The sequence below is a fragment of the Schistocerca gregaria genome, chromosome X, assembly GCF_023897955.1.
Source record: "Schistocerca gregaria isolate iqSchGreg1 chromosome X, iqSchGreg1.2, whole genome shotgun sequence".
NCBI lineage: Eukaryota > Metazoa > Arthropoda > Insecta > Orthoptera > Acrididae > Schistocerca > Schistocerca gregaria.
Window position 1 is genome coordinate 630,917,219 of NC_064931.1, and position 27,712 is coordinate 630,944,930.

General features: G+C 37.8%; 1 protein-coding gene across 2 annotated transcripts in view; it reads right to left on the reverse strand.

Annotated features, from left to right (window-relative positions):
- Window positions 1-23,864, reverse strand: part of LOC126299495 (copper chaperone for superoxide dismutase) — a 95,528-nt gene extending 71,664 nt beyond the window's left edge. The window contains exons 1-2 of one of the 2 annotated variants that reach the window (XM_049991440.1): window positions 23,770-23,864; window positions 1,557-1,755 (exon numbers count right to left, since the gene is read on the reverse strand). In XM_049991440.1, coding sequence (XP_049847397.1) covers window positions 1,557-1,755; window positions 23,770-23,784 — 214 coding nt within the window. In that variant the 5' untranslated portion in view covers window positions 23,785-23,864. Of the gene's footprint in view, window positions 1-1,556; window positions 1,756-23,127; window positions 23,743-23,769 lie in introns of those variants that run through there. The other variant, XM_049991441.1, reaches the window with a different exon arrangement.
- Between the last annotated feature and the right edge of the window lie 3,848 nt (window positions 23,865-27,712).

Consider the following 27,712-nt stretch of genomic DNA (forward strand, 5'->3'; position numbering starts at 1 on the left):
CACATCAACAGTGTGACGGTTTGGAGCGGAGGATTGTGCAGTCCAAAGCATCAACTGCACACCGACCATCACAGCACCACAAAATGGCATCAAGTAGGTGCTGACCCGTGTGCCAGTGGAAGGAGAGGGCAGCACCACACCTCCAGCAAGACAGAGTTCAACACCCCCTGTCAATGGTGACTTAACAAGCTGCCCATCGCTGCTCAGGCCTAGTTCAGTTGCAGACTTCGAGGGCATCAATACTGAGTAATAGGAAGACAATACTTAGCCTGCGTTCTGTGAGTAGTTATAGTGTGGAAAAGTAACTGCACGTCTGACACCAGCCATCGCAACCTCTCTCCTTCCTCATTTGTGTCAGTGCTGACTTCCACAATAGCCAACACTACAGCAAGTATTTCATATGAACACATTTTCTTTTTCTTTTAGCAAAAACAGGGTGACAATTATTGAACTATATTGTAAAATTGTAAATTAGTCACAAACTACAGCATGCACACACTTTATTCAACATCTAAATGTCACTAAAGATATTTGGATTAAGGTTATGACATGTTCGGTATGCCTGCCATCATTGGCAATGATTTGGTGCAGACCAAGAGTGAAGTTCTGCATGACCTGCTGAAATATCGGAAGATCAATGCTGTTGATGACCTCCTGAATAGCTGTTTGCAGCTCAGCAATGGTTTTAAGATTATTGCTGAATACCTTCTCTTTAATATAGTCCCCACAAAAAGGAGTCATGTGTACTCCGATCCGGAGAATACGGTGGCCAATCAAGGCCCATGCCAGTGGCCTCTGGGAACCCCAGAGCCAGAATGCGGTCCCCAGAGTGCTCCTCCTGGGCATCACACACACTCCTGCTTTGATAGAGTCGAGCTCCATCTTGCATGAACCACATCTTGTCGAAATGAGGGTCACTTTGGATAATGGGGAAGAAATCATTTTCCAAAATCTTTAAGTACCGTTCGATAATCACTGTGCCATTGAGGAATATCACACTGATTATTCCGTGACTGGACATTGCACACTAAAGTGTCGAAGGATGAAGAGACTTCTCAACCGCAAACTGTGGAGTCTCAATCCTCAAATGTGCCAATTTTGCTTGCTGACAAACCATCCAAATGAGAGTGGGCTTCACACTAAACCAAACCATACAGCACATAATAATTCCCATCATGCCCTGTGGTCAACCATGCAGTTTGAATGTCCTAACACAAAACGTTCAGAAGTTATGACAATTTTATTTCATATAGATCAATAATTGTTACCCTGTACACACAATACCCTTACATGTAATCACAATCATAATCACTTATTAATGGTGAAGAGCTCACAAATGTGATTCCTTGGCAAGCATACACGTTCTCTATCAATAATCTAAAGAACTGCAACCAAAACACTTGCTTCTAAATCATTTCAAATAAATTTTCATTCATTTCACTAACTGATGCCATCATCACATTACTATCTGAGCAGTGGGTTTCCCCATCAATACAGATCCTGATTAGTGGCAAGAATGTAACCCTACAACATTTAGCAATTACAATCATACGTACCACCATAACCCTTCAGGACAGCTCTACAGCCAGTTGATTCAAGTTTTTCTAAAATCTCTGAGGTTGGCAAGGTTGTTTCCAAAACAACAGACTCATCCTTTAATGACACATCAAACTTAGAAATACCATCAACATTGGTCAAGCATTTCCTTATTTTCTCCACACATGAATCACATTTCATTTGTACTGCAAATTCTACCTGCAAAATATACAGCAAAACACCCGCAAGTCAAAAGACTTGGAAAACTATTTCTGTAATTGGTTATAAGTTAATTTGTGCATAAAATAAAAAATCCATATATGATAAATAACTTCTATTCATATAATTGCTGCCTACTTAATTAATTAATTAATTATCTATAAACAGCAACAAAAATTACTTCATATTTTTCTCATTGTGTACTTACATCTTTCATTGCCCCTTAAGGGAACTGCAGGGTAAAATTAGATATTTAGCAAAATTCATAGAACCGCAGTACAAGAACTTACTCAATAGTTTCTTAAGAAAACAACTTCTTTCATGCAATATCTTTGGTTTCGCCTCCTATCAGCTAATTCTAAATTTAATGTGACAAATGTACCTATTAAATTTCTTAAACACTAGCCAACAATAACATTTTGAAAGTAATCCATCTTTATCTACTTGGAGTTTTTTGTTAAGTGAAAATTTTGCATGAAAAATAAAATGTTTTGGCAGTGCATTTTATGTCATGCAGGACACTAATCCTAAATGTGACTCAGCCACCTCCCAGCCACACCATGGACTGCGCGCCCAAGCCGTGATCTAGTGAGGTGGCGCAGTGCTTACCACACTGGACTCACAGTAGGAAGGATGACAGTTCAAACCCTTATCTGCCATCCTGATTTAGGTTTTCCATGATTTCCCTAAATTGCTTCAGGCAAGTGCTGGGATGGTTCCTTTTAAAGAGCACAGCCAACTTTCTTCCCCGCCCTTCCTTAATCTGATAGGACCGATGACCTCTCTGTCTGCGCCCCTTACCAAAACCAACCAACCAACAAGAGAGGTGCCATCTCCATACATATGTCTATGATAGTCAGCTGGAAGGCAAATCCTGCACCCACAAATGAAAAGAACCTGATGTAATCAAACCAGGTTCCCTTCCACATGATCCTTTGCCCATTTTCTTTAGCATCACACTGGGAAATTTTACTGTTGTTTATAACAGATGCCTGGAGGGCAAACTGACTATGTAAGATACTCACATACTGCCTGGATTAACACGGCCATCCCAACTGCCTCTAAAATGGCAGAGCACAGTTATGATGCATCCTCCTCAGCACAACTGCAAGTCATAATTTCCAGATAACTGTCATCAAGTTGTGTTGCTGAAGTCAGGTGACCATTAAAATTAAGTTCATCAACCATTTGTGTCTCACAATGGCAGCAGTTCAATGTCCCAATGATATCACTTTGGTGAATGCCAATTTGCCAGACAACCTTCCATGCTGAGAACACTTCTTGTCAAAGTGGCAACGTGCACTGTCTAAGCTTGGAAAGACCCTTTAAAGCATGTTGACTGACTAAACAGTGTACACAACCCACACTGTCACATTCACTATTAGAAACCAATGTCCTCTGCTAAACTACAATGAGAATTATGTTCTTTTTTACTCCATTAGACAGGTGGTTGTAAATACAAAGGTCTGCTGAAAAGTAATGCCCCCAAATTATTTATGTGAAAACTGCAAGCTTTTTAAATAAAATGGACGTTATTAATGTTCTACATTACTATTATTTTTCACGACAACATATTTGCAGCCCTCTGCCGCTACAGGGCTCCAAATTGTAGCATATGACATTGCAATGTGCAACTATGCTGGTGCATGAGAAACAGTGTGCTGTAATCAGGTTTCAAATTTGAAGAGCTGTCCACACACAGAGCACCCTCTCCTTCAGCATGACAATGCCAGACCACACACGAGTCCTGCAATACCTGCAACAAACCAGTGTCTTGAGTTCACCACTATTAATCATCTTCCCTACAGTCCTAACTTGACACCATCCGATTTTCATCTGTTTCCAAAACTTAAAGAATACCTTGGAAGACTTCGCTTTGAGAGTGATGAAGCATCGGTGTGGTTGTGGCTCCACTTACGTGTGTGTGTGTGTGTGTGTGTGTGTGTGTGTGTGTGTGTGTGTGTGTGTGTGTGTGTGTGAGAGAGAGAGAGAGAGAGAGAGAGAGAGAGAGAGAGAGAGAGAGAAAGGGGGGAGGGGGGGGGGGGTAAATAAAGCATTTAAGCATTTTCTTGCCAGGGTTTGCACTCTGCCTTTTATCATTGATGCTCAACTTTGCTAAGAGTGCTAATGAACCATAGGCAGTGCAGGGGTGCCCTGGCGAAACTAGTAACCCATGTTTAGGTTGCAGCCTCACCAATTCCTATACTTCCAGGACAGATCATTTAGGACATCCAGCAAACTGCCCTTCCCGAACCATCCAGTGAAAGAGACTGCCTCATTCAAAGCCATTACCACTCGACTTTCTCTATCCCTGGAGGCAACCAACCTACTTAACCTGATATACTACATACAAACACAGATTTCTGCAGAATATACAACTATCATCAAAGCATGTGACTATCACCACAGTTCAATCAGTTTGCGATATTTTGGAAAAAATGACATCCTGTGTAAGGAAAATTGTGATTCACATATTATACATTTCTACTGATTTGTTGATTTCAGATATAATCACATAATATGACACAATCTTAAACAGGTTTTTGACCATCTTCAGATTCAACAACAGGATAAGAAGGAAGAAATCTACGTTAAGTTACATAAAACTTTTATTTTTAAGCAATATAAAGCAAAAGCCAAAATACATGTGATTCATACCTATACATCGTAAGTGCCATTTACTTTATGTTACTTACAAACAGAACTGGACAAAAGTTTTACAAATTTTACGGCTGACTTTTCATTTCCAGTTGTAGAATTGAACGATGCCCTTCATATGGTTGAACCATTTATTATTGTAATCACATAATGTGAGTGTGTCTAAAAACAATAAGGGTATAGTCTGTGATATATTTGTTTACTGTTACAGAAGCTGCCTCTTCAAACTGGAATACCAAAGGCTTTCTTGACAGGAGAATAGAATTAGAAAATTTCCACAACTGGAGTGCAACAGATAACAGATTTATTTCAGAGCTGCATCAACTAATGACTGATTCAAAGGGTACAATATTTTTCCATCTACACGATACATCATTCAGTGCGTCATGCCAGCTGCTGTGATGGTGATGGTTATTATTATTACTTCTCTTTCCTGTCTCAGATGTTACGTCTGGTTAAAAATGGAAAGTGAAGCAGACCTTGGTCAAGCGTGACTTCCTTTTAACTGTGTGGTATATGTTACATTGCATTTAGGAACTTTCAGGTAATTTAACATGTATCAATAATTACAGATTTCTGTAGTTGTATATATACGTTTGGATGTAGCTGTATTGCATTGATGTACTGGTGGATATTGTGTGGTATAACTTCTGTAGTTGATAGTATAATTGGTATGATGTCGACTTTGTCCTGATGCCACATGTCTTTGACTTTCTCAGCCAGTTGGATGTATTTTTCAATTTTTTCTCCTGTTTTCTTCTGTATGTTTGTTGTATTGGGTATGGATATTTCGATTAGTTGAGTTGATTTCTTCTTTTTATTGGTGAGTATGATGTCAGGTTTGTTATGTGGTGTTCTTTTATCTGTTATAATGGTTCTGTTCCAGTATAATTTGTATTCATCATTCTCCAGTACATTTTGTGGTGCATACTTGTATGTGGGAACATGTTTTATTAGTTTATGTTGTATGGCAAGTTGTCGATGTATTATTTTTGCTACATTGTCATGTCTTCTGGGGTATTCTGTATTTGCTAGTATTGTGCACTCACTTGTGATGTGATCTACTGTTTCTATTTGTTGTTTGCAAAGTCTGCATTTATCTGTTGTGGTATTGGGATCTTTAATAATATGCTTGCTGTAATATCTGGTGTTTATTGTTTGATCCTGTATTGCAATCATGAATCCTTCCGTCTCCCTGTATATATTGCCTTTTCTTAGCCATGTGTTGGATGCGTCTTGATCGATGTGTGGCTGTGTTACATGATACGGGTGCTTGCCTTGTAGTGTTTTTTTTTTTTTTTTTTTTTTCCAATTTACTTTCTTCGTATCTGTTGATGTTATGTGATCTAAAGGGTTGTAGAAGTGGTTATGAAATTGCAATGGTGTAGCCGATGTATTTATATGAGTGATTGCTTTGTGTATTTTGCTAGTTTCTGCTTCTTCTAGAAAGAATTTTCTTAAATTGTCTACCTGTCCATAATGTAGGTTTTTTATGCCAATAAATCCCCTTCCTCCTCCATTTCTGCTTAATGTGAATCTTTCTGTTGCTGAATGTATGTGATGTATTCTATATTTGTGGCATTGTGATCGTGTAAGTGAATTGAGTGCTTCTAGGTCTGTGTTACTCCATTTCACTACTCCAAATGAGTAGGTCAATATTGGTATAGCATAGGTATTTACAGCTTTTGTCTTGTTTCTTGCTGTCAATTCTGTTTTCAGTACTTTTGTTAGTCTTTGTCTATATTTTTCTTTTAGTTCTTTAATATTTGTATTATCTATTCCTATTTTTTGTCTGTATCCTAGATATTTATAGGCATCTGTTTTTTCCATCGCTTCTATGCAGTCGCTGTGGTTATCCAATACGTAATCATCTTGTTTAGTGTGTTTTCCCTTGACTATGCTATTTTTCTTACATTTGTCTGTTCCAAAAGCCATATTTATATCATTGCTGAATACTTTTGTTATCTTTAGTAATTGGTTGAGTTGTTGATTTGTTGCTGCCAGTAGTTTTAGATCATCTATGTATAGCAAATGTGTGATTTTGTGTTGGTATGTTTCAGTAATGTTGTATCCATAATTTGTATTATTTAGCATGTTGGATACTGGGTTCAGAGCAAGGCAGAACCTGAAAGGACTTTACGAGTCTTCTTGGTATATTCTACGCTTAATCTGTATTGGCTGTGATGTGATATTATTTGAATTTGTTTGGATATTAAGTGTGGTTTTCCAGTTTTTCATTACTATGTTTAGGAACTGTATCAATTTAGGATCTACTTTGTATACTTCCAATATTTGTAGTAACCATGAGTGAGGTACACTAACAAAAGCTTTTTGGTAATCAATGTACGCATAGTGTAGCGACCTTTGTTTAGTTTTAGCTTGATATGTCACCTCTGCATCTATTATCAGTTGCTCTTTACATCCTTGTGCTCCTTTGCAACAGCCTTTTTGTTCTTCATTTATAATTTTGTTCTGTGTTGTATGTGTCATTAATTTCTGTGTAATGATTGAAGTTAATATTTTGTATATTGTTGGTAGGCATGTTATGGGGTGATGTTTTGCTGGATTTGCTGTGTCTGCTTGATCTTTAGGTTTCAGATAAGTTATTCCATGTGTAAGTATCAGGGAATGTTTATGGGTCTGCAATGTAACCATTAAATAATTTAGTTAGATGTGAATGTGTCGCGGTGAACTTCTTTAGCCAGAAATTTGCTATTTTATCTTTTCCAGGGGCTTTCCAATTGTGCATATAATTAATTGGTCGGGTGACTTCATGTTGCAAAATTATCACTTCGGGCCTTTGTGGTATCATCTTGATGTGCCTGTTTCGGCTTGTATCCATCGTGCATGCCTGTTATGTTGTACCGGGTTTGACCATATATTGCTCCAGAAGTGTTCCATGTCTGTTATCTTTGGTGGATTGTCTATTTTAATGTGTGTGTTATCTGTTGTCTCGAAACAAGCACAACTAGAACATGAAGTGACACACATGTTAGATATAGAAGAAAAATTTCAGTTGACATATATAGAATAGAAAGGCACAAATACAGACAGTAGACCATTCTTGCATAGACCACAAAATAACCCACAAGTCGAAACAACAATAACAACTAACAACACAATCATACACAACAATGTTTGGTTTTGTTTCCTTCTAGTTTCACTTTTTTTGTATCTTCTAAGTCGTTTGGCCAATGCTTGTAATTTCTGCTTCTTTTCATCTAATTGCTCTATTGCTTCTTGTTGTGAGATTTTACCTAACATTTTTCGTTTTTTATCTGGTACTTCATTTCTTATAAATTGTGTTAGCTGTCGAATGTCTCTTCTCAGTTTTTCTATTCTGATCTGTAGCCTGTGTTGCCATGCTGGTTTTGTGGGTTTCTTCTGTGTGTTGGTTGGTTCTGATCTCTGCCTAGTGTGTATATTTAGTGTAGTGAGTGCTCCTACATAAACCAGTAGTTGTAACTCTTCCATAGTTTTATTTTCATTTATTTTGTTGTGTATGATTGTGTTGATAGTTGTTATTGTTGTTTCGACTTGTGGGTTATTTTGTGGTCTATGCAAGAATGGTCTACTGTCTGTATTTGTGCCTTTGTATTCTATATATGTCAACTGAAATTTTTCTTCTATATCTAACATTTGTGTCACTTCATGTTCTAGTTGTGCTTGTTCTTGTGGCAGTCTTAAGATTTCGTTTTCCTCTGAATGTTTAATTGATGAATGCTGTTCTTTGTTTGTTTGCTCTGGGATGTTTGAGTCAATTACTGTATTTTTTTTCTTCTTCTTCTTCTTCTTCTTCTTCTTCTCATTGCACATTATTTTGTTCCAGTATTTGTTGTACTTGTTGTTTGATGTTTTCTAATTCTGACTGGGGTATCCTGTTATTTTTGATTATTACACGAATCTGATCAACTTGTCATTGTTCTGTTAAAAATTTTAATTCTGGGTATCTGGTAGTAAATGTTGTGTATACTTGTGATCTGTATCCAGTTGTGTTGGTTCCTAAGTTTGATGCTTGGTAATAACAGAACATGAGGTGTCAGTTAACTTCATCTGACCATCTCGTCATCTGTCTTTGTTTTCCTTCTAGAGTGGTTATCCTGCAAAACACCTCTATTTGGATTTAAATCATTTGCCGTGTGGCTAGCAGTGTCGTTACCATTGTGGACGGGCAGAGGGTTCAGGCATTGTCCCCGACCATGACAGCGCCTGTCCAAGGCTTCATTAGTTCTGTCCTGAACCAACTAATCACACTAAAAGGGCGGGGGGGGGGGGGGGGGGGTTAACCCTATTAGTGGTTTGTTTTTTTCATGGCCTTTTACGACTGGCAGAACATACCGGAGGCCTATTCTTTTCTCGGGCCTCCACGGGGTTTATTATTATTATTATTATTATTATTATTATTATTATTATTATTATTATTATTATTATTATTATTATTATTATTGTTTTAAAGGTACTAAACTACTTTGTTAGCACTCACTCGATTCACAGAAAAATCACATTAGGCCTACACAAGAAAACAAGAATTGGCAGCTTCACGGTATGTGGCCATGTCATCTTGGTGGAAAATGTATGTAACAGTGAATTTAGTCAGAGTAAAAACTGTAGTTGGTCACTGAGGGATACACCAAAAAGGGTCACCATAATCAGTAAAACTAAACATGGGGCAAGAAACTAAAATGGAGTGAGAAAATGCTGACTGTACCAACTTGCTTACACAGTTCAATAAATAAAACATGTACACAAGAGTTTAAAAATGCATGACACTGCAGAGGGGGCAAGTTGTCTGAAGCCACTCGGGCACAGGCCGCAGCGAGAGATACCCCCAACCCCCTCACAACTGCCCGACACTGGGCATGGAGGTCCATTAAATTTTATTATTCAATCCTTGTTTCCTCAGGAAATATATGAATTTGGTAGATGCAAACGTATTATCTGAAAGCATCTGATGTATTGAAGTAGACAAGTTGATTGCACATCTCAGATTAGCCATTGAGGCATACACTGCAACAATATGGGTGACGGTGAGATGATTACCACAGCTGCATTGAGGGGAGTCCTCTTCACACGAAAGAAACTCATGGGTAACTCTGGTATAGCCAATATGCTATCGGCACAGTATGATGGCACCTTTAAAAGAGGCCTGGAGAGAAGTATGCCATGCCCTGGTGCTCCCTGTGACTGCTCTCTGTTTGCTGAGGGTCAAAGTAGCCTGCCATCACATGTCCCAGGTTTTTAAAATTTGAGTCATAGTTGTAATCATAATTGAATTATAGGAATGGGTGCACACAACAGGAGTGCCAACAGGGAACTCTGTGAAAACAGACGAGAGGGCAGTTGGCAGTCCTTGCCTAAATTTCCCAATGGTATCCAGTTGGTCTACCAATTTATGTACGATTGGCACATAGCCTGAACAGTTTGTTGTGAAACACGGTCAGGTAACATTGGAGGGTAGGCATCTGACAGATTGTGACTGCATAGACCACCAAGACGCTGTCTACAGCACTCATCCAGAAAGCTCCCGTTTCCTATTGCACACCACTGTAGTTGACCAGGTCTAACAAGCTCAGTACTGGTGGTGCTGCTGACTCTTAGGCAACACATCTATAGTCCAGCTGGGATAAAAATCAAAGCCTTACAAAATCACAGAAGAACTGTGCAGACTATATTCCAGAAGTTGGTGCTGTGAAATCTGAAGTTATTAGGCTTCTTCATGTAATTTGCCTTGAGCTGGCATACAGGTGGTAACCATGTCAACCCATTGTCAAATAAAAGGTCTAAAAATTTTAAAGTTTCAACAGATTCAAGAAATTGGTTGCCAAAGTAAGGTTCCAGGTGGGGATGCACAGTCCAGTACCAACAAAAGTGCATGATGTGAGTTTTCACCGGGGACTGATATTCATGATTAAGGGCCCAATTACATACTTTCTATAAGGCACCCTGTAGTTGGTACTCTGTGGTGCACGATGATGGAGAGCTGTAAAAGGGCAAAGGTTGTCCACACACAGTAATGGTAAGGTATCCCACTGGAGTCACCAAATCATTGATAGCAATGGCAAAGAGATTATCCTCAGAACTGATCCCTGAGGGATGCCAGTTTCCTGTACATATTGGTTGATGAGAGTTAAATCTATCCAGACTCCAAATTGCCAGAGTGATAGGAAATTCTGTATAAAAATCAGTGAACAGCAACGGAAGCCCTACTCATGCAGTGTAGACAGGGTGTGATACCATCGTACACCTTCTTAGGTCAAAGAACACAGCAAGTAAGTGTTGTTGATTTGTGAAAGCATTGTGCCCTGCAGATTCCTGATGAACCAGTTGGTCTGTGGTGGACCAGAATACCCAAAAGCAAGTCTGAAATTGTGATATATGTCTTCTGGTTTCCAAGCACCAACACACTCGTCGGTTGACCATTCTTTTTAATGATTTACATAGTCTATTTTTTAGAGAGATTGGTCAATAATTACTCAAAATTGGAGGTCTTTATCAGTTTCAGGGTGGGAATAATAATACTCTCCCATCACTGGGAGGGAACTCCCCTTCCCTCTAAATACAATTTCAAAACCCGAGGATGTGTTTTATGCTGTTGTTGCTAAGGTGTTTATGCACTTGTCTAATAATGCTGCTAAAGTGCTCCAAACTCCCATTCACTAAATGGAACACTGCACTATTCGAAGCCTTGTGCATGGACAGATAAGAAGTTTTGCTGCCCTAGGCATTTCCGGGTCAGGAAATTAGGATGGTAGTTACTTGATGTGGACACTTCAGCAGATTGTGCCACAAAACATTCAGCAATAATCATGGGATCAGTACATATGTCATCATTGAGGGAGAAGCCAGGAACAACTGTGGATGGTGGGAGTTTAGTCCATACTTGAGACAGTGCAGTGTGTGCTCCCATAGATGATACGTACTGTTTCCAACACTTCTTACCTCTCTTGTTTCTTGAAAACCAAGTCTTTGCTTGAATCTCTCGAATGCTATTAAATGTTCCATGCAGGGAGAGTGCTTGTATCGCCGAAGTGACCTGCGATGCTCTCTGATAGCTCCAGCCACCATGGCACTGGTGTCCAATGGGAAGAGCCCAAAGAATAGGTTATCATTTCTTACGCAGCTTGTGTTATTGTGTCAATAGCACCTTGTACCTCTCCTTTGATATCCTCACCTCAACTGGTTTCAAAAGTTGCTTAGGAAGTGAGAGCTTGTCAGTTGGCTTTCCAAAGTGGTGCATGCTCCATTGGTCAATGAGTCAAGAAAGAGAGCAATATGAAAGTGGTTGCCGTCACAGAGGTCATCCTGGATGGACCAGTGCTTTAAGAGTGAGATGTTCGAATGCTGACTGTAATATCTATGGCAGAGTCTTTTCCAAGGGCCATACTGAAGTGCATGGCAGCTCCAGTGTTACGCACACAGACTTCCAATTTTTGAGATCCGAAGTTAATTTCTCTATTGCTTGGTCCCTGCTAGACAGGGTTTGGCTGCGCCACAGAGGATAGTAGGCACTGAAGTCCCCCAAGTAGTAGGAAGGGTGCAGGCAGCTGGTGCACGCACTATCTCCACCAGCTCATGATATGGTATAGACCTGTCTGGGGATGGATAGATGTTACATACCGTTACCCTATCTGATAGACAGATAAACAGCTACAACTTCTAATACAGTAGTTAATGGCACCTGTTAACTGAAAGTGTCAGATTGAATGAGTGTGCAGACTCCTCCAGATGCCCTCTCAGCATTAATGGAATTTGTAGTGTAATCTGGAATTTTTTGTAGTAGGGTGTTGGGTTTCTAAGAACTGTCTCTCCTGAGATGCCAACTGCAGAATAAGTTAATTTATGGAATTCTGCCAGGTGGCTATGGTAGCTGTTACAGTTCCATTGAAAAAACATCAGGTTGTGGTCTGAAAAATCAGCAAAGGAGAAATGGGAATACGGACTACTTTGCTGCAGAGTCATGTGCAATTCTTCATCAGTATTCACAGGTCCAACCACAAGGGTGAGGGGGCCTGATTGACTGGAGCATTAGAATTAGATTTAACCTTCCTGTCCCTGTGACATTTTTCCTGTCTTGACTTCTGGGACAGAGAAGGACCGTTCTTTTCTATGACATACAGTCTGTGACTGTGTCAGTCAGTGGGTAGCGGGAGACTGCTCGTCTGCTTCGTCCTTAGAGGAGAACACGTCGGCAGTTACCCTCTGCCCTGCTGATGCCAGAAGAGGATGCAGCAACTCCAGCTGCACCGATGGGGTGGGGTGGTTATCACTGGTGCTGTGGGTGTGGGGGTCGAGAGAGCTAGTGCCCCTTCCCTTGACAGAAAAACAGGCACTAATTCGTGGCTAGAGAGTCAGGAGTTTAAGTTTGAGACCTTATCAGGCTAAGTGTTAGTTCTGATACAATGTTTGCAAGGTTTGACATCATATCAATTGGGTGGAGTCATTCAAACTTTTTATTAGCATCTTGATAAAAACAACCAGTTAAGTGTTTTATATTCCTGCATTTTCTTCTCCCTCTTGAAATCTGAACATGTCGGCAAATGCGGGGGCGGTGTTCTGGGCAGTTTACATATATAGGAGGTTGTTCGCAAGGGCTGCCCTTAAGTATTGTCCTGCCAGATGCCCAGCCAGTAACCTCATTAGTACAGTGGGATGATATGTTTCCATGCTTTTGGCACTGCTATGGCACTGAAGCCCTCTATAAACTCTCACTTTAACATTCCCAAGTAAAACATTTCCATCAAAGACCAGGGTGAATACTTCGCTCTCCCCGTTATCCTTAGGTCCTCTCCAGATGTGATGAACAAAATGAACTCTAGGCAGTTCTTCATCTGTTTATAGCATAAGGTTCCGATGGAAGATGACACCTTGAATCCTGTTGAATTTTTTATGAGGAGAGATGGTAACTGGTAAATCTCTGAGCTTGTCACAGGTCTGAAGTGCCTGTGCGTACATCTACATCTACTCATTACTCCACAAACCACCTGACTGTATGGCAGAAGGTACTTCTGGTACCACTAACTGATCTATTCGCAAAAGGTGCATGGAAAGAATGATTGCCAATAAGCCTGTATCTTATCTCTAATTTGTCATATTTTATTGTAATGATCACTTCACGAGACATATGTGGAAGGAGGTAATATGTTGTCTGACTTTTTCCAGAAAATACTCTTGAAATTTCAATTGTGAGCTGCTCAGTGACGCACACTGCCTCTTCTTATAATGTCTCCCATTTAAGTTTTTAAGCATCTCTGTAATACTCTTGTGACAACCAGAAGATCCCATGACAAAATGTGCTACTCTTTGTTGGATCTTTTCTCTCTTTTCTATCAGTCCTATCTGGTAAAGGTCCCACATTGATGAACAATACTCATGAACCAATCAAACAAGTGCCTTGTGAGCCACTTCTTTAGTGAATGAATTATATTTCCTTAAGATTCTTCCTCTGAATCTTACTCTGGCATCTGCTTTTCCTGTTTCTTCTACGTGCTCATTCCACCTAAGGTTGCTACAGATAGGTACTCCTAGATATTTTAATGTGGTTACTGTCTCCAGCAATTTGTCATCAATAATTTAGTTTTATTATTTTATTCATGGCTGTAATTATCAGTAACTTTTCAGGATAAATTTTCAGTATCAGTTGGAAATAAATTTTATTACGTTTTATCGGTTTCGACAACTGATGACTGAAAATTTATCCTGGAAAAAAAAGTGTTATCATGTGGTAGTGAATTTTGTTTCCTGTGTACATTCAGTATGTTACATTTATTTATGTTCAGGGTCAATGGCCAGTCCCTGCACTCATCAGCCCTGTCTAAGTCTTTCTGCAAAGCATTACTGTCTTCTGGCATTGCTACCTTCTTATAGACAAATGTATCATCTGTGAACAACCTTAAAGAGCTTCCAATGAATTTTACTAGACCATCTATATTGATGTGATTGGTTAGCACTCAAAGTTTTGATCAACAAAGATAGATTTCTCATCATCTGTATTGCAGCTACTTCTCCGAAATGGTACTTGATAAATTCAATGAAAAACAGTGGCTTTGTTGTTGCGAAATATTCTGTCAGTTCTGAAGCACTCCAAGAATTGGACAAACTGTCCACAGCTAATGTTGCCTGTCTGACTCTCATCCCACGATGTGGCAAAAGACGGAAATGACATGGGGTTGTAAGCCTCTGCATTCATTCAAGTCTTGTTTTCTGTCTGGCCTTGTTGGCACAGCCACCGGTATGGGTAAGTTTGATCCATTCCATTGTGAATCTTCTGCCTTGATGCCACTCAGTCTAATTTGAGGTTCTTCCTACAAGCATCACTCTACCATGTCAAAGGCTACCTGGATATTAGCTGTCCTTTTTTGAAGAGGATGTGGCACTGGGCAATCAATATCCCAAAATTAGTCACAGCAAAGGCTACTCAAACATAGGAAAATAGAAAGGACAATATTATGGTCACAATGCTCATTGAAGAACATGAGAACTCTCAATTATGTACAAGACAATAAGTGCAGCAACAGGGGGACTAATTCCAAGCACTGTAACTGGTATTCCAATAGCACAGTATTGTGAGACTGGGGTTGTCATCTCCTCCTCTGCAATTTGAGCAGTTAACTCAATATACCACTTATTGCTGAAGACAGCATTGCACTCTCCCACCAAATACTGCTTGCTGAAACAAACACAGAGTTTATAATTGCAGAGGATTGATAGTGCTGGCCTAGTCACTGCTCATGAGCTTTGGGTTTGTGAAATCTGAAGTCAGATATTATATAACCAAGTTCTCCAAGTATATCTCTCACAGCTTCTCAACACAGTGAACATGATCCCCTCCCCAAATTTACAGCAATTGTTAAGTGGAAAAAAAACTCCCAGCTGTTCTGTTAGGATACTGCAGTACTACAGTTTGAGTCTTTTAATTCACAGCAACGACTAGCTAGAACACAGTGGGAAGAAAATTGGGAGGTGAGAGAGAGGGGGTTGGGGGGGGGGGAGCAGACTGCTCCCAACAACCAACATCGACTATGAAATTTTGTACTCCCTTTTAAAAATGACAAATCCACAATGTTGTTATTGAATACAGAAAACAAGTGTGAGCATACTGAATGAATCACTTCTGAACTTTTTTTAAAAAAATTATTATAGCACTATTCTAAATCAACAAAGTCTTTGGTGACCTGTAACACTTTGTTAAATTCTCAGATTAAATGATAATTCTTTGATTGTTTGACAGTACATGGTACAGTAACGCTCAGTGTTTGTGCTTATTCATTGATTTCATTTTTGCTTTCACAAAAAGAACATAGTGTTATCCTTGTCTACAAGAGGCCATGGCCCATTCTTGTTTTCATTCCTCGTCGTTAATACTTCTAAAGTGTAGTTTTGGGTTAGCTGCGGCACCAACTTTTGAGAATGAACTCTCATGTAGCAGCTTCATTGAATCTGTTGGATCAGATTGCTTTGTTCACTTTGTGATGCAGTAGTGCATAGTGGAAAATGGATAGGAACTGTGCTTGTTGTGCACAGAGACATGGAAACTGGATGCTGTCTGGAAAAAGAAGGAAGTTATATTAGCTACCTGTCAACAGGCTTCAGGCACTGTCTTGAGCAGCAGCAGCAATAGGGACACATTCAATGAATGCTGTCTTACATCTGATGGCTCTGCCATTGCGAGGGATCCCCGATTTTACTTCCAATGTGCCAACTGGATGGACACAGATAAAAGGCAAATAGCAGAGGGATCGTGAATCTCCAGGCACAAGGAGAATGCGAGTAGCATTGTATGGCTTGCCCCTTAGTCCTAAGCAACAGGTATTAGGAGCTGACCATAGCTGACAGTATATCTGCAGCAGCATGGGAAACGTCACCTATTAAGACTGAGGCATTGACAAGAGCACCTGGTAGGGTATGCTTGCCATTATAAGCTCTTAGACCAGGCATACAACTGGGATGCAGGCAGCACACCATTGTTCTGTCATCTGCTTTCTAATGCCACTGTGTGCATACCAGTTACATGCCATAGTTACCTGCATTTGGCTATGTGGGGCTTTATGGTGGTGGGACAGTTTCCTGCTTCCTATGAAGCACAGCTGGTACATTCTCCACCTAGTTGCTATGGAGTCAGAAGAACTGATAGTAGTAGGGCATAAAGAAAATTTTGTACCAAAGGAGTCAACCAGACTGTAAAAAAAATCACCAAGACTCAACATGGCAGAGGATAGATAAGAAATTAGTACTCAAATGGTATGTAAACCTAAAATATTTCACTTGTAACACCTGTTTTCCTTTATTACTTACTATTGGTCAAGATCAATAACATGAAGTCTTAAGTGTCAGAAAAATAAATTAACACTCACCCTAGAAAATTAACTTAGCTCATAATACTAGTAGCTTGTCATGAAATGCCCCTACAAGACTATTAAGTTTATTTTGAAACCATTTCCTACTGTGAAGGAATGTATAATGTTGCTATCATCACAAAGAATTTTTTCTCCATGACATATCCTGTACATATTAAAAATAGGATTGGTTCTAGTATACTACCACAGCTTATTTTAATATGTTTTGAGTGTGATAACTGTTTCACTAAAAATTTACCATTATCTGGCATGTAGGAGTGTGCTCTCTCTCGCTCTCTACTTAACACATAATTATCAAGAATGACTGGAACCACGCATTCTCTTATATCTGTTGTATCTAGTTAGTAGTATTTTATGGTTAACAGTGTCTGAAACCTTTGAGAGGTCTAAAAATATAATTTAAGTCAATCATCTCGGTTTAGAGCTTCAAGTACCACTTTTGTAAACTTTTATGGCCAATACTGTACTTCTGCTGCCTCAGAAAGCAAACTTTGCTTCAGTTTAAGAAGGCTGTATTTATTCAAGTAACTCATTAGTTTCTCTTTCATTGCTGATTCTATTACTTTTCAGAATGCTGAGAGCAGGGAAACTGGCCTACAGTTTTCCAAATTTTCTATATTATCTTTCTTTAGTAAAGACGCAACTTATGTTCACCTTAGACCCTCTGGAAAAGTATCTGAACTGAAAGACTCATTTACTACGCCAGCCCCACAAATCCCACATTGAATCTGATAGTGATTCCAATGGGGCCTGAGGCTTTGTTCAATTTTAGTGATTTCAGCTATTGCTCATTGCTACTGACCCTAGTATTTATATTACTTATCACTGCAGTGGTGTGGGAATCAAAATGGCGCAGTACTCTTTGAGTCTTCTTTCTAAAGATACATTTGAAAGTGGAGTTCAGCATCATTGCTTTTGATTTGATACCATCAGTTTCAGTTCATGTGTAAGTTATACAAGTCTTCAAACAAACTTTGGTGCAACTGAAAGCCTTTACATACAGCAATTTATTTAGATTTTGTGTGAGATACTTCTATAATATTGTGCTATGGTAGCCATTGGAAACTTTATGCATTTGAAACCCCAAAATTGGTCATTTAACATCTGTCTGTCTATACTCCTATACTTTGTTTTACATCTATTATGCAGTACTTGCTGTTCCTTTAGAAGTTTCTTTGCAGTAAATGTAATCTACCTGACAAGGTACAATGTTAAAATCATCTTAGTTGTTACACAAGACACACATCAAAATTTTTCATCTTAAGCCATTTTTATACAAAAGACTAAATAGATTTTTAAAAAATAATGAAAACTTTGTAATTAGTTTATAGAAATTACTACCACACTATTTACATTTATATTGGTTATATAGGAGCAAATTATTAATACAACAAAACAAAGAGTTAATTTTTTTCAATCTTTAATGTATACAACAAACAAAACATTTAAAAAATGAACAGAGAAATGTATTTTTGTTCAAACTGTTCTATACAATTCCTGCTACTAAAAGGTTGTGCAGCTGTCATTTCCAAGACATGAGCTTCAAGTTAAATATATTCCTGCCTTTTAGTTTACCTGAAATATTTAGGCCTTTATATAGTTGTGTCTGGACATAACGTTTCAATCTTTGCATTGGAAGCCTGAAACTTACTTTATGACTAGCGCACTAATTATGCTTGAAATTGTAATTTTGGAGTGTATGGTGATTATTGCACAGGAAGATCAAAATGTCAAATTTTGACTTTATACCATGGAGAGATCCATCATGAGCAGTTCTTAGTCAATTATTCCTCCAAACTTCAGCCAGAAGTCCTCTACGTGCTCTTGTACAGAGTTAAATGTTTCTCAAGTCTCTACTTGACCTATGTCACTACTGCCTCTTTATCTCTTATACTAAATGTATACCTCTTTCTAGTTATCTTTATTTTAGTTTCTCTTTTGTACATTGGTGATCATTGTTGCTACCACTGTCTCATGAGGTAGGAATGATTTCAATCTGTTCTTGAAACATTTCTTATCCACATCTATCACCACCTATAACTCACTTTTACTACTACATAATTTGCTATTTTCTGTGCAAGAGTAAGGTTTAGGTGTGGATATAGGAAACTAGGACAATGACACCAATATGAATAACAATTCAAAACTCCTCTTGCAAAATATACATAACATTCAGTAAATTGCTAATGGTTTATTCTATGTAACAGCATTGGACACACTTTTACATGAATTTTAAAAGTTCCTACACTGTTTCATGAATTTACCAATGAAATGAATGATTCTCTTAACATAAGCACCTAAAATCGCATTTATACACAGATCTTTTTTAGCCTGTTTCATGGACCTAAAACGCATGGCATACCTTTTAAAATAATTGCTTAATAACAATGATTATAGTCAACTGACATCATCTGAATTTATTTTTAATATTTATACAAATTCATACAAAAATACTACTTCAATTTTTACATTTAAAATATTTTGCAACACTTTATGGACAAATTGTAACCAAGTAACATTTTAATTTACTTTTGAAAATACCCATATCTTCTATCATCTCTATATAATGTAACAAACTGTTGTATAGAAAGCATCCTGTAATTACAGGCTATTTTCAGTTAATTTGAGCGGATTTCCCTCAATGTTATAATCATTTTTACTTTTTGTGTTATAATCATGGATCACTTGTTCAACAATACAGCATGGTTAATTTTTACATAAACAATTGTTTCACATACATAGTGAGCAAATAAAACTGGCCCAATATATATTTACAAGAAGACCAATGCGGGACTGATCTTTGTTAATGAACATCACAGAAGATTGCTGGAAATGCCCTCCATTGACATCGATGCACCATTGTACTCAATTTACTATGCTGTGAGATGTATAAAAGTTCTGCCTGAGCAATAGAATTTTCAATGTTCTGTTATAGCTCTTCCAGTGTGTAAGAATTATTTGAGTACAATACAGACCATACCCTTCAATTTGCCCCAGAGATGAACACCATAGACGGAGAGCTCAGGCAATCTGTGTGTCCAGCTGGTTGCATTGCCTCTGCCGATCGTCCTCTCCTCGTCAAACACCTGGTGCACTTTTAACAAGGTCGTCAAGGCAATGTGTGCTAATGCTTCATCTTGCTGAAAATATCCGTACTATCTGTTGTTTGTCTTCTGCAAGTTGATTTACATGTGGTTTACTTTTCTGGACATACCGCTCAGCATTAAATTTGGTAAGAGAACTGCACTAAGCCTGAGATTATGCAACAGCTCTTCAAAGTACTGATGGAGATTTTCTGATGCAACTTCCGAGTTTACATACCCTGACACGATAAACCAGGCCTCATTTCAAGAAATGAAACACTGAGGAACCAAAAGTCCTGATTCCCTTCATACAGAAATTACTAGCAGAACTCAAATATGAAAGTTCAGCTAGACACTTAACTTGTGCACGTCAGTACATTTGTAAGGGTACAGATGAAAGTCCCATAGTTTTTACTCACTACACAGCCCGTTTTGTGCCATTTTACTGCTAAGTTTTGAATTGCAGACATTGCTGGAGGTTTTGTCAAAACACTTCCACTCTAAAATTTTATTGCACAGATTTTCACACACACTTTAACAAATTGTGCTTCACATGACACTTCACAATGAACACCCATTTTATTGTGACCAACATTGTATGTTGTTTTCACTGGTCACTAAACACATCTGCTCCTCTCACTCACCCACTCTAACATGACACTGGGAAGTACTCAAGGCAGAGCATGTGGAAGATGCGCATGAGCAGAAATGTGTCAGCGACTGACTGGAACATCAAAATCATGGTTTCCAGTTTTTTTCTGTGATCAGCAGTTCTTTTTGTTAACAAGGGTCTATTCAACATCAGCATTATAAATATAAATATTTTCCGAGACACTTTTATGCTGCCCACTGTGCATGTAATTGTTTTAGTTGCCCGAATTTATATTTTCAAGAATCTCTAGGAGATAATTTTGCTATATTTCTTTCTTTTGTGGTTGCAGTAATCCTTGTATGTGCACATATCCAGCATTTCCCCAGACCAGGATACTATGTGATAGTTGTGAATGGACTAGATCATAGTACACTGTTAGTAGTGTGTGTATTTATTGTCATCATTGTTATTAGAAATATGCCTGAAATCATTTCACAACAGATGCTACTTATGCTATTCTCCCATGTCCAGTACTTATCCACCTCGCAACCGGAATCTATAACGTCCAGTCATTTTTAGATCCAAGCCTGTAAACTTGATAGTAACATTGTTCAAGTTGGTGTTTAGTTTGCATATGATGGTTTTGTTAGAATTTATAAAAAGATTATTTTCCATGAAGTAATGGTTTCTACATAGTTTTCATATTTAGAATAGCTTACATTTGTAAGTTGTCTGTTGAAATACTACAAATAACAAATGAAGTGGCATCAGTATACATGACAGCATATCTGCCTACTTTCACTTAAAATGGCAAGTAGTGGGACAAGCACTGATCCTTAAGACACCACATTTAACGAATTTAAGTCTGGAAGTTCCATCAGCATACATTCCAGTTTACTTATCTAACCCAAGTCTAAGTTAACTGAGAGCAAAATGGGCAGCATTTAAGGCATTAACACCCCCCCCCTCCAAGCCTCAAATCTTTTTTGGGGGTGTGGGGCAGTGGAGGATGGGAGGGAGGGAGGATGGGGATGGAATGACCACTAAACAACACTGTCACCTGTGCCACTAGGCAGTAGCTATATATTTTCATCAAATTTATGTTAATATACAACAAAAACAGGAGTTTAAAGAAAACCATCATCCAACACCAAACTGCTGTTTATTTTTCTTTCATGTTTGTCCTTTCTGATCAAAAGTTATAACTTGAGTAAATAACAATATCCTTCCCTTGGAGAGGAAATGTTAAAAAATTAACAATATAAAACTAATCAGTAGGTCAAACACCTCTCAAAATTACAACAGTGGGCAATAAGTGGGCAATAACATAGTTAAGCTATACGGAGCTGTTTATTTTTATTAATTGCGGCAATGAATATTCAAGTGGGTACTAACCATTAACCAAATATATTTGTATATGATTTTTCTATGCTCCCCTAACAAATGCCTACAACACGTTACTGAACTATGTTTAACAAGATGTGAAACATCAGTCCTTTTATGAAAGAAGATACGCTAAATTAATAATGTGATACACAAAGGCTGGTATCTCTCAGGGGCAATAGCACTGTATTACCACAAACAGGTTTAAAATTCTGTCATTACTGGAGTTACAAGAAATTACTCCTGCCCTTTCATCAGACAAATGCAAGAGGGATGTATACACTGTTCTACTTCTTTGTTCCTGTAGAACAAAACCAACTTGTCTCTTGACAGATTCCACTCACTTTTATCTACCCAGCATCCTCGAGACACCTCCAGAGTTTGTCAAGAGGAATTTAAAAACCCACACTATACAAACATCCCTTCAAATATTCAATATCTTAATCCTGTAAAGGGGAAACAGAAAATTAAATTTCCAGCTACTCATGCAATAAAACTGCTGGACATACCCTATCTCAACACGAAAAAAATCATTTAATTAACTGCAAGCCTGTAAGAAAAACTGTTGTAATGCACAGACCAAGACAACAATAATGATGATGAAGACAAGGCTGGCTGAAGATTAGAAGAATTGACTGTTACTTTGTGTATGATCAGGGTTACACTCCACTTTTCTTCTATTAGAATGACTTATTCGAGACAGCAAGACTAGAAGGTTAAAGTGATGCGCACAAATTTATTCTCAATGGGAAGTTTAAATCTGTTCACAGTAGAAACCAAGATAAAATAAAAATAATTATTCATCTTCAGTTCTTTCAACAGCTAATTTTATCAGTCAATCTCACAGTTTAGTATTTAAGGACCATCATTATGATGTCAACACAAAGGTCACAATCATGAATGTTGCCACTTTCTTGAATATACTGTATAATATTCAAGACAGCGGCAACATTCAGAAGGAGATACCTCTTTGGTCACATCACAAAGAACGTACCTCAGTACTCAGCTGCAACTCTGAAGACTGATTTCAATTTATAAATGTACAATGCCTATTAAAATAAGCAATTACAGAGACAGTACACACAGTGCAACATTTTTTTTAAAAAATTTACAATGTCTTTTTCACAAGTAAAATCACTATGGCTACTACAAAGAAAAAGAAACAAAAGTGTTTAACAGAAGGATGAAATGATGAGACTACTTCGTAAATAGCATCTTACCAAAACGTAACCTATAGAACTGGTACAAATTACATTCTAGTTTTATCACACATACATAACATTAAGAAACCTAGAATGCAAACCTGTAAATACTACTGAACGGCGATTTTCTTTAATTGGGTTTTTCTAACAAAGTTCCAAATGACTACGCATTCACAGCCGGCATACAGTCAACTACTGAATGAATTTCATTTCGGTATTACGTAAATCTTTCTTGTTTTGTTAAAGGCACGTTTGTGTATAGTCTGTGAAATTTTGATTTTACGCTCACATGTCAAAATGATTTGAAATTTTAGCGATCCTTTAGGTGTAACGACATGAATTTCCCCAGAACAGTATGTACTAGGTTGTTTAAGGAATTCGTACAATAGGCTGTCGTGAGACGTAATATTAAGCATTATCAGACGGACGTATCAGCTTAATATGTATGGCAGTGTTGCACCCGTGATTCAGCACTTCATGTTTTGCCTGTCAATCGTAATCTATAAAGCTTCCGTGGTTGCCTCCATTTGTAATTGAAATGTGATATTCTGATTCTTTATAAACGTATAAACACAGATGGCAAAATCACACCTGAAATTTCGAGGTGCTCTACAATTTTAAAATTTTCACTGTCACAACCAGAATTTACAAAAACTGTGATGTCCTGAAGATTTTCGGCAAGCAAACACATATATGAACGCTGGCAAGTCAAATTACAATATTTTCGTCTTAATCTCACTAACCTTAGCTGCTGTCATTTCAAAATTACACCCGTATGACTACCAACAGCTTTAAATCTCCGCCGAATGGGTAACTAGGTATCCCTGTATCAGTGTAATGAGTGTATCATCTGAGCAAGTGAACATCTTTGATGTCATGTATGAAGATAGGGCTTCATACTAGAGATACGCAGTCTGCATCTGAACTGATTCAGAGTGCTAGATTTTACAACAGAGTGAAAAATAGGGGGACTCTGTAAAACTGAACACAAGCTTCTTCCATCCACAACTTATCTCAACTGTCGTCACATTGTAGTCCAAGTGCACGATGCTGCGACAGCACCCCCCACATTATGCTCAATTGTGTAGGCCACGTCTGGCCAACTTCTCGGCAGGCGGTCCAAATTTTTGTAAGTGGGATTTCCCTGCGAACCGCACTACCAGTTTTTATTTTACTAAGTAAAACAAGAAGAAACTAAAACATATCTGACGAAAACATTTATTTATTAGATAATGAAGCAAATGTTCGTGGGAAGTTTGGCTTTGTTTGATTCATTTACTTCGACTGAAAGTGTCTCTACAGTGTAAGAGTTTTCAGGATGAACGTCTACTTTATGCGTATTCTCATTTGCGTTATGATGGAACTCATTCAACCACATAGCTGTTCACAGAACCTGCCCCCACTTATAAATTCCCCTACTAGAGTTACAAGTGTATCCAGCACCACTATTGATATGATACTGATAAACAAGGAAAGCCATGACTACACAGCTAGAAATATCTTCAGTGCTGAATTTAATTACACAAACAGAAACAATGAAAATATAAAGAACATTCAGCCATCAAAACATTGACCACTTCAGGAATTCACTAAGGAAGGAAAGATGGACTGATGATGATGATGTTTGGTTTGTGGGGCACTCAACTGCGTGGTTATCAGCGCCCATACAAAGTCAAAATCTTTGCACAGTCCAATCTCGCTTCGTTCACAAATGATGATTAAATGATAAGGACAACACAAACACCCAATCCCCAGGCAGAGAAAATTCCCAACCCGGCCGGGAATCGAACCCAGGGCCTTGTAATCCAGAGGCAGCAATACTAACCATTAGATCACAAGTTGTGAATCAACATGGACTTAATGATACAGATACACAAACACAGATGCGAAGTTCAAGATATTCATGGATATCTCCACACAGTATTTTAATTTGTCATTTCCAGTTAAAAACCAGAATATAAAGTGTGATAGGCTTAACAGAAAAAATTGCTAGTTGACAACAGGTATATAAAAGTCATGTGCTGAGAAGCAAAGGTTACACGAGATCTCCAAGTCTAATGAATTCCTTACATATTTCGAAAAATATAAAACAAGCTAAAGTAATGGCAAACGACTGGTATATAAATAACTCCAAAAAGATAATGAAAGCTGTATGAAATATAGTGAAACAAAAAAACTGATAATGTTCCTCCTCAAAATTCCAATATTACATTGAATTGTAATGACAAAGAAATTAATGATCCTAAAGATAGAGCAAATGTGTTCAATATTTCTTTCAGCAATAAAAGTGAGTAGTTAGTCTATGACATCAAACCTTCCAGTAAGAACTGTCCAGTATGATCTGTAAGTACCAATATAAATTCTACTTCACTCTTGTTCTCTCCAACAAGTCAAAAATAAGTCTTCACAGTTATCAAAACTTTAAAAATGTATCATTCCCCAGGAATAGATGGCATGCCAGACAGTCTTATTAAAAATGTGGAGATCTCGTTGTTGAGCTATTAGCTCACCTATGTAATCATTCCTTTCAAACTGGAATCTTTCCATCATGCTTACAAACAGCTAAGCTCAAACCATTATCGAAAACAAGGTAAAAATGATTAAGTGCCTAACTACAGGTCCATTGCTCTACTATATGTATTCTCGAAAATCAAAGAAATTTTTTTTTTCAAAAAGAGTAGTAGATTTCCTGGAAGTGCACAAAATACTCTCAACAGCACAACATGAGTTTAGGAAAGGGTGACCAACTGATACAGCAGCAACTTTTTTAACTATTAAGTGACTACTTCAGACACTTAACAATGAAAAAAATGTCACTGGACTATGTCTAGCGCTTTCTAAGGCTTTTAATATCATAGACCACACAAAACTATTGCCTAAACTTGTCAACATGGGGATTTGAGGAACATATGACAACTGGATAAAATCATACCCAAGCAGTCGGAAACAAGTGGTCAAAGTGCAACATAAAAGTTTAAGAAAAAAAGAATCAACACTATTCAAACTGTAAAGCCATTAAATATGGAGTGCTGCAAGGTTCAGTTCTGGGACCTTTTCTATTTCTGTTACATGTGAATGGCCTAAACAAATTCTGTGAGAACACCATCCAGTTCGCTGATGATACAAGTGTACTATGGAGTGGGAAAGAAATGGAAATGTTTCAGAAGTCTACAACAGAGACATTGACTAATATTGAAAACTGGTTCAGTTATAACAATTTGCTTGCTATGCAAGCAAGGCAATGGCACTAAATTTCTATAATGTGTTAAAAGGTGAACAAACTCTTCAGATTCATAAATCTACAAGGATCTTCAGAGTGTAGACAATATTAAGTTTTTGGGTGTATGGCTCATTGATAATCTTAAATGGGGAACACATGTTGAAAACGTCTGCAAGAAATTAAGTACTGCATGCTATTTAATTGGAATATTAGAAGGATGCTGCTGTATATCATGCCTATATGTACTCGCTACTGAAATATGGAACTATTTACTGAGGCAACTCTTCTCTTAGCGAAAAGCACTTTTGTCCACAAAAAAGAGGTATAAGAATAATGGAAGGTGTAAAATGGAACAAAACCTCTAGACCACTCTTTAAAAAGCTAGAAATACTCCCATTTCCACATGGAATGAGAGAACTGATTTTGTGAAAAAATATTCGACGGAAAATCCCAAACTTCTCCAAAATAAATTAAAACACTAGGTAAAAATAAAACTTTTGTTTAGAGCCCACCAACATCACCTTAAGTAAACAAGGAACACAGCGTTATGAGAAAATTATTTGTAACAATCTTCCCCAGAAATGAAATCAATAAATGACCTGGTAAATTTCAAGTCAGCTGCTAAGGCATATTTAACCCATCACTGTTTGTGTTGTCTCCATTAGCTCCTTCAGGTAATACACTAAAGAGTTGTGTCTTTGCCTTAGTGATGTATCATATAAGTGTTACTAGAAACTTAATGATTTATCATGTAAGTGTTACTGTAACACAAATATTAACTTGCCAGTATAGTACATGCTCTTCTGCTTTATAATATCTTCTCTATACTTTTGTACAATATTTGCTCTGTATATTGCAACTTAATGATCATTTAACTCAAAAATAGTGAAATTAATTTGAATTTAAGTTATTTAATACTATACTTTGTTATACAATTGACTTGCCCTACTTCAAAATGTACTATTTGTTTACTATATGATTACCAGGACCAATAAAACTCTACTCATCACTACTGTCCTCTACACACATAAAAGTTTCCAAATAATGAAATCATGAAACATCTCTGTAAAATGTAGGATATTCCTTCTTGTTCAGATATGTTTTGTATAACTCACCCAAAACTGCCTGGTTAATATTCCGCTGTAACTGTGCATGACATTGTATTTCACAGCATTTCATTTGCACATGCACCGGTAGTAAAGTCATGTCTTAGGAGAATGGGTTAGCAAATCCAGAAAAAAGCAGACCGTGTTTCTTAAAATCTTGAAGTCGGTCTTCGAATTCGAATTTCAAGTCTAATATTAAAGAAGCGTATTTAATAGTTGCCACCTCTGCGAACTCTGATTGCTTTGGAAGTGTAGGAAAATGAGTCAAGTTTTTTGTTTGTATCTGTTGTTCCCAAAGTCCAAGTCCAATTTAGAATGTGGGAATAACACCATAAATGATTGTAATCAGTTGATCTTTTC